General features: G+C 40.0%; 1 protein-coding gene across 1 annotated transcript; it reads right to left on the bottom strand.

Moving 5' to 3' along the window:
• Positions 1-2,272: 2,272 nt before the first annotated feature.
• LOC110505622 (homeobox protein six1b) lies at positions 2,273-6,631 on the bottom strand. The gene is made up of 2 exons (XM_021584956.3): positions 3,662-6,631; positions 2,273-2,940 (listed from the first exon to the last, which is right to left on the bottom strand). Exons 1-2 carry the CDS (start codon positions 4,219-4,221, stop codon positions 2,646-2,648), a joined length of 855 nt encoding a protein of 284 aa, XP_021440631.1. The 5' UTR covers positions 4,222-6,631; the 3' UTR covers positions 2,273-2,645.
• Positions 6,632-8,856: the final 2,225 nt, after the last annotated feature.

An 8,856-nucleotide genomic window follows, 5' to 3' on the forward strand; every position in this document is an offset into this window, starting at 1 on the left:
TGTATCCGTCCTTTACCGGACATATTGCCCTTAGACTTAACTTGCATGTCTGCTTTGGTCCCTTTGTTATTACCTGTTAGCCAATTACCTGTTAGTTTTTCTCTGCCTGCAGCCACATGGGAGATTTCTTGTAATTTGGTCTGAAGTACCTATTTTGTTAGTCAAAGGTTTGCTGCACATTGCTTGTGGGTGGGAGGTAGAGTGCAGAATATTCCAAACCTATTTTTGAGTCACTTAAACTTTTTTAAGACATAAACTTGTTTATGTGTCTCCTGTGAATCAAATACACTGGGGTTCCTGATTTTTTTGGAGTTCAAACGAGGTCCAAACGTTCTTTCTTATAAGATTTAAAGGATACATGTACATACAGGGAATCCTGAGGCATTGTGTCAAGTTGCCTTTTGTAATAGGGTAGACCTAGGGCTAGTATAACATATAATAGGGCACACTCTTTTCATGCCACTGATAAAAAATAGATTTTTGTAGCAGGTTAAGAGAGCATTTTTGCTAACCCTAATCCTTTTCCTAACCTTAACCTCAGTCTCCTACCCTGCTACATGATTTTTCCTAACCTGCTGCGTAAGATCTCCTAACCTGCTACAAAAAAAGTCTCTTCCATATCGAAGTGGCATGAAAAAGAGTGTTTCTCAACATATTATTGGAAAACTACTCAAAATCTAACAACCGCATCACTTCACAATATGAAATGCATAGCTGTAAGTGGTAAATATTCACTCCACTGTAGAATGCATTTGTTAATCATAACTGAGAAACAGTCCCAAATGACAACTTCCTCCGGGATGCAGACTGCCCCGGGCCAGGGTTCCTCATGCTACAGAGGGGCATAGACCTGCAATCTTCACAATCAGGCTCTAAAGCTAGCAACAACTGGTTCAGATTAGGCTCAGGAAATCCTTGGTGCTCTATGTTCAAAACAATTCACCCTGACATAAGCCGAATGGGTAGGGGGTGGGGGACGGAGGAGGTTACCAGAATCTTTTCTAGTGCAAGTGAGAAAATCAGTTTCAAAATATGAGCAGATATTTGGTTCAGGCAGTAGGCTATAAATGTTATTGTCCATTGACGATTGCCATATGGGCCAACTCACGCTACTTTAGACCCTAGTAATACCCTATACAAATCAGCCTTGCAGCAATGATTCTTAATATTATTCTAGTAGTGTTATTATTAGTATATTATTTGTATTATTGTTAGACAAATATAGTAACATGCTAATAACTAATAACAACAACAAAATTCAGATTAAGCTACTGTTGTTATTCTTGTTGGTGATGGTGGTGTTATAATTAACCATTCAATTTCCACAATTATTATAGGACATTTAGACTATAACAAGAGTGATACCAGGGTTATACCAGGGTTCAATAGTAAATGTATTGTAATTCTAACATTTGTGCATGATGTTGAACATATCTGTGTAAGAATGAAATATTACAAAAATATACATGTATTTGTTCTTCTTAATAGGCCACAGATTCATGTAAGATCATCGCGTGAGCGCGCCTTTCACAGATGGTGTGGCTTTCCGGTGGCCCAGAACCGACAGAACAAACACTTGGAGAGAGCAAAGTAAACACTGCAACACAGACGTAATGATCCGCAGCGCGAGAACTAGGCTTCGCCTTAGGCAAAACATGGCTTTAAATATCCTCAACAAAACTGTTCTGTTGTGCATACCTCATGTCATGGCCCTTTTTACCGATTAGATTTTGGGCCCACATTTTAGACGTTCCCTATCCGGATGTTTTCTAACGTTAGTTATTCTGGATTGCTCATGTGTTTGGTTTCAACGCCTTTAGCATCTCTGAAATCCCACGACATTGAGTGAAAATTAAAGCAACAATTTCCACAAAATATGAAATATGTAGTTTTGGTCCGGAGAGTTGAACAGAGAACTTCATCCAGAGTGACACACACCAATTCCTCACTATCTCACCCATGTAGTCAGTGATCAGCGCCAAGTGACATTGACGCCTAAGTAACAGCATTTGCTTTTCGAATAACTCCGTCTACAAAAGTTTAACATATATTATTTTTTGTATTGTTTCCTGCCATGGCTGTGCGTAACTGTAGAGGCCTCAAGGCTACAAAATGAAGGAAAACCTAACCAATATGTTTTGGTTTATTTTAGCCCATATTTTTTTTGCATGCCCTAAATATATTTGAGGAATTAATTAATATATAGTATATGAATATATAATACTATTTATTTTATTGAGTGGATATACAAATAACACACATGAAACAAATGTGACGTCTTTTTGGTTTTATTGGAAACGAATTATTATGATTCTAATGAAAACGTTGTTTCTTAGTTTCCATAGCAGGAAGGTGCTATACATTTAATCCGAACAAAAATATCATAAATTAAGCAAAGGGCAGTCCAGTTTAAGTGTCTCGTTGACTTAAGAGTTCGTAAAAGGGGGTTGATTGTATATTAACGGGCAGGAGGGTACCTCCTAAATCGGATAAGCGCATAAAGGAATTGCGTTATAGTTGTAACCAAATTTAACGACAGACAAAAGTCAGTCTAGTTATAAGTTACCACAGTTTAATTTCATATATGTAGGCCTATTCAATCTGGTAGAGTTATCAGTCTTTTCAAGGATAGTATCAGTTTGCCTTTAGGAGCCTAGATCCACAAGGCTCGACGTTAGAGGTCCCAGCAACGAGTCTTGGAGTTGGTGCGGGTGTCCGTGCATTCCATGCAGCGGCTGTGCGCCACCGAGGCCGGTCATAGGGTAAGAGGAGACGCCGGGGTGACTCATATTTCCCTGGAGCAAAAGCAAAGAGTTCTGATCAGGGCTTTGTGGTGGAGAGAACTCATCTTCCGAGCTGGACATGAGCGACTTGCCGCCGTCGAGGGGAGACAGCTGGTTCTGTTTGTTGTTACCGGAGTTATTGTTTTCGCTGTTCTCTCTGAGAAGGGAAGATATGTCAAAATTAGTGATGAAGGCCTGTTGGACACAGGTTTACAGAATCTATAGTCGTATAGGCTAAAAACAAGCCATACATTTCAATAATAAGACAACAACAATCCAATACAATATTGGTTTAAACTTTAGGAGAAAGCAATTTAGAAAATATTAAATCCGTTTGAATTATTTGTACATTTCAATTGCAAAATGTAAACTTTTGGTCACATACTTTTAATTATTTCATTAGAACAATATATCTTATCATACTGATTCCATATGTTGACGACTTAAACGCGTGACCTGTAGCTCCAATTGTATATGTAACATTATCTAAATAGCTATAACTTCTTCAGATGCCAGAAATGTTTAGAACACTATCGAAATAATGATAGTCAATAGGCTGTCATTGGTTCCATTTCAAATGTCTGCAGGCCATAGGCTTTGTTTAGGGTTATCACACTAAATGTTGGAAATGTAATTTACTGTGGATAAATTCTAACTTACAATGGACAAATCATTCAGCATACATTTACTCTAATATTATTTGGGCCATCTAAAAATCAGCATAAGGACATGTCACTGGAAATTAATTAGAAAGTTTGGAATTTATTCAACGAAATTCCACCTGGGAGATTACGCATGTGATGATGTTCCGTTTATTATATTCTACTATTAATTTATAGGCCCATATGGCAACATTTTACTTTTTGATTTAAGCATACCTTTCTTTAGCTTCTGCGGCTCTGTCTCTCTGGCGTCTGTTTTTGAACCAATTGCTGACCTGCGTAGTGGTCAGTCCCGTGGCCTCGGCCAGCTCCCTTTTCTCTCGCGGGGAGGGATAGGGGTTATGCGTGTACCACTCTCTCAGAACACCCCTTGACTTCTCCTTAAAGCAATAACTGGTCTCCTCGCCGTCCCAGATCGTGCGGGGCAGAGGGAATTTCCTGCGGACCCTATACTTCCCCACGGCTCCAAGCGGTCGGCCGCGCAATTTCTCCGCCTCCACGTAGTGCGCTTTCAGCCACAGCTGCTGCAGCTTGGGATGATTGTGCGGGGAAAACTGGTGGCTCTCCAGGATCTTATATAGCTCTCTGAAGTTCCCTCGGTGGAAGGCGACCACCGCCTTTGCTTTCAGTACACTTTCATTCTTGTGGAGGTGGTCACACGCTGGGAGAGACCAGAGAAAACGACCGAGCCTCTCCAGATTCCCTCCTTGTTGCAGGACCTCGCAGACGCAGGCTACTTGCTCCTGGGTAAACCCAAACGAAGGTAGTATTGACATGATGTCCGGTCCCCAGCCCAATCCAGAAGGATGATGAGAGTCAAAATATTATTCACTGTTATTCTGTTCCAGAACCCTGTACAATCCGCCCGGGCAATATCCACTCAACCCCTGATGCGCACGGGAGATTCGGATGTTGATTGTTGGGACAATTTGTTCCTGTTGGAGATATGTCAGGCTTAAAGAGAGCGCTGCGCGATTCGTTGATTGGCTCTTCCACTGCCCTATACCCTGGCAGCCGAGCAGAACTGAGTTTGCAGGTCCGTTTCCTCCCTGGGGGGAATACGTCAGGGGCTGAAATTGGAGCCCCCCCCCCCCCCCCCCTGTACTCCTCTCCAGCGTTAGCGGAGGGAGCAGAGGTACCTAAATGCTAATCAATTATTACAGACCGCTTAAAGGGCATTTTTATCATGTCCTCGCCATGTTTTTGGAGAGTTTCAGACAGGGCTTGAAGTTAAGTAAGAGATCGATGGATATAGCTGAAGTAATTTACTGCATCACCATGCATGATTCATTATTGTCACTGTCAACCCCCCTCATCTTGCATTCGCGTTCATAGCACGCAGATTGTGTAATTCCCTGCTATTTTTCATAGTCTATTAATTATAAGTAGTTTATTTTATGAGGTGATATAATTTTAGAACTTCTTATGCTAGTTATACGTGTCATGAGTGCCTGCCACAAAGGTTGGGGCTTTCAGATAGAAAAAAAAGGTAAAGAAACATCCCACTGGGCAAAAACTGGTTGAACCAACGTTGTTTCTATGTCATTTAACCACCAAAATCTTTGTGATGACGTTGAATCAACGTGGAACACTTATTGGAGTTGCAAAAAGTCATCAACTTACAGGCATTTTAACTTAGATCCAATGACATGGTGAAAGTTTTTTGTTGATTTCAAGTTGAATTCACGTTAGTTGAAAACAACCAAATGTACATAATACCTAGACCTTGAAATGGCATCTATGCCCAGTGGGGTGCAACATTGTAAAGATATTGTAAATAAACTGGCATGGGTTTAAAGCACCGATGCTATCCTATTTCAAAAATAACTTAGGATAGTTATTTGAAAGGCCTCTGTATGTAAATATTGCATGATGGTCTATTGATTAAAGAAACCTATAGGCCTATACCTTATAATGTAGAATATTAGCCTTCTTACACGTTATTTCACTGAGTTTACAACGGACATTCTCCAAAAATAATACTGTGGTATAGATTATGGAATACATTAATCTCCTTTTATTTAACGTCCAAATAATAGCCCTAATAAACCCAACGTTATGCTATTCAGTTTGTACATGAGTATTAAAGTAGGCTATTGCATTATATTTTACTGGTGTGACTCGACTCCTCTCTATGCACCAATGCATATGCCTACCTGACTGGCTGAACCTAAAAATGTGTTAGCACATTGATGGAAATGTACATTGATAAAATATGTATTTGAGGTTTTTTGCAACTTGTCTAATTCTTTCAATTTCCAAAAGCCTTGTCTACGTCATTAGGCTCATATGTAATCATTAGGATATTCTGTTATATCTGTTTTTTTCATGTTGTTTCGTTTCAATTCGCATTAGTCAATTTTAGACTGGCCTACCATATTGCACTAATTGTTAATTTATTATGGTGTGAAAACTTTATATTTCTAGGAAATGATGTACATTTATATTCCGGGCTCTCCCAAGGTTATTTTCTTGGAAATCGTCTTTCCCCTGCTGTCCTCAATGTTGTGGCGTGAAACATAACACCTATCCATTAGTACATTAGTGATGTGAGTCACAGGCTCTTGGTCGTTGAGTCGTTATTTTGAAGGATAGATCAAATTCCTTATCTTTCCCAGGTTTTGCAACGTGACTCTCGGGCAACACGTTGAGAACTAGACACCCGAAAGGAGCATTTCGAGGGCAGCCAATTTTATTTCTGCTGTCCTTTAGGCTACATATTTAACCAATATGTGATATTGCTAATGAAATATAGTCTAATTTACTGGTAACATATTTGGTATTCCATACACCACTGCCAGTTAAGGTTTAATCGAGCGTTGGTTTTATCAATTGTTTTTGTGGTCGCAGACACCGGTAAAAACAAACTGTAGGCTACCTCGTGCTTCATCAGTCTGGAAATAATGCCTATTACCATAAAGATTATAATATTGACGTAGGTGCACTTTTTGTAAATGAACCTTCCATCATACAATCTAATTAACAAGGGTATGCAATGAATGAAGTTTAAGACTCAAAGCTTTGCTGAGAACGTTTTATGATCTCAACATAACTGCCTCCTGATGAACTTACGGCCAGAGATAATTGCTAGACCTTCCCGGTTGTACTGATTATAAAGGAAAACAAAATCAAACGAGCATCCCAAGTAGCCTAACGTCGGTTAAGAGATGTGCATTCTGCCATGCAAATCAGACAGTACAATAAGTTATGAATTAATGTGGGATAGGCTACAATCGAAAACAAAGGGCCCATCATTTTGCATTTAAAAAAAGGTGCATAACGTGCCTAATGTTGGCCTGCCGGTTCTCGACATTAGGCCTACCTATGGGGTGCGCTCCGCTCAGTTCTCTAACCCCATGCACCAGCAAATGAGCCACTCGCAGGTTTCTCTAATATCTCTACCACATTGCGCCGCGCCTCCTACTTTAACCGGAGAAGCCAGGGGGACGTGCTCGATCTCAGGTCGTGATTATTTCAAGATGTGGACACCCCTCCAATGCCCATGAGAAACGATGACGACTGGCCACGTCTCTGCACACAACGAGAGGGAGAAAGAAACCGAGCCACAAAAACATAAAGCACTTCATAAAAACGTCACCATATTTCATATCAAACCGTCTATATGTGGCGTTTTGTGAGTGAAGCCTTTTCTTCATTAAAAGGGGAGAGAGTAAAATTATGAAAGTCCTGCAAAGCCGGTTTAACACAAACAATAGGCTAGCAGATGGGTTTCGCTAAATCAAAACTGCTATTTCAGCTGTTGAATGGAACAATGCTGATACTGTTCAAATTGGCTGAAAAATATGGACTGTATGCAGTCCAGTGGCTTCCCTTAAGATATCCAGCCTACTTGGATAAATCAAAATAGTTCGAGACATAGACATATAGCCCAGGCCTAATAATTGCTGTAAAATGTTTTTCAATTAAAAAGTGGGCCTATAATATTTGCCACCCCGTACAATTCGTTGCATAGGCCTATCTATATTCAAACTATGCAAAGTATGCAACAAGCATTCTTAAACAAACATGTATTCTGTTAGGTTACATCAAATCTGTTTTAGATTGTCTATATTTTTATAACCCAATATAGGCTTAGGCAAATGTCGTGTCTGTATAAACGACAATCTTGTATTATTGTTATTTTTTAAATATATAATTGATCATTTAACTCACTCACCTGTGACGAAAATATGTGATTCATTAATTACCACGACTAGGATTTGATTTATATTCTGTTAGTTTGTAATGGCCTATAGGCTCAGCCCAACATAGGGCCTATATAGTAAAAATACAAGCCTATTCATCACTTTTAGTGCAATACTCCGAATTAGTTACTGCTTTCTCAAAACACAACCGTTGACATGAATTAGTAAATCAAATTGCAGCCGCAATTATCATCGTAACATGGAATCCTATCATGTTAGAAAATTAGGCATTTTATAAGAGCACTGCGGTCACCCCCAATCCAAATCATTACGGCTCACTTTCCTCGCATTGCCAGCCCATAGGCTACGAAAGGTTATTATACAGCAGGTCAGTAAACACGCTTGTTAAAATATAATTCGATTAAGAAGCTTAAACCGTAGGCCTGTACGAGTTCTATGTATTAAAATAACCACAATGTTTTGTCGTGTTGTCCTTATTTTCTAAACCATTTGAAATCATTGGTTTCAGACAACGTGTAAGGTTATTGGCAGGGAGGGGGCGCCAGCTTATAAACGACAATCCAATTGCCTTATGCACAGATCGAGATGTGATATATTCACATTGCCTAAAACGAAGCCTCCGTTGAATTAGGCTACTTGGAGAGTAGCTTATCTTCAGTGTCAATGTGCTAAATTATATTTTAAATGAATTTAAAATGTCTGTGAGTGTTGGAAACACAACTAATAAAACATATATTGGGCAGGTGACATTCGGCATGGCGAAAGAAGCTGTCATGCTTTAATGGCTTTGAGACGAAGTCTAACTCCTCAATAGTCATATGAGTCTTATCTGCGTCGCTCCTGTTACAAAGTGGTGTGTTTCTCTGGGAAATACCATCTGACCCGTGTGGTGTGGAGATGATGCGGCCTCCCAGCTGTTGCCTCTCTCTCAACATATTACTGTTCAGTGGCGAACAACGTGTGTGTGTGTATGTGTGTGTATGTGTGTGTGTGTGTGTGTGTGTGTGTGTGTGAGTGAAGGGGAGAAAGAGAGAGATATAGAGATGGATGGAAACACACGGGCACGTGTAATCAGGGGACGTTTACTAGTGCACGTTTGGACCGTTTTCACGCATATGTTATTCGTTGCCCTTATAGTGCAGAACCGACCATTAAATCGCCCCAGGTCGCACCTTTCCCCTTCTCTTTGATTGTGGATGATGGACTGAACATGTGCAGATATTTTCTCACGCCTGATAACTCTAT

Source organism: Oncorhynchus mykiss, chromosome 25 (genome assembly GCF_057628025.1).
Source record: "Oncorhynchus mykiss isolate SJ-2025 chromosome 25, ASM5762802v1, whole genome shotgun sequence".
Lineage (NCBI taxonomy): Eukaryota > Metazoa > Chordata > Actinopteri > Salmoniformes > Salmonidae > Oncorhynchus > Oncorhynchus mykiss.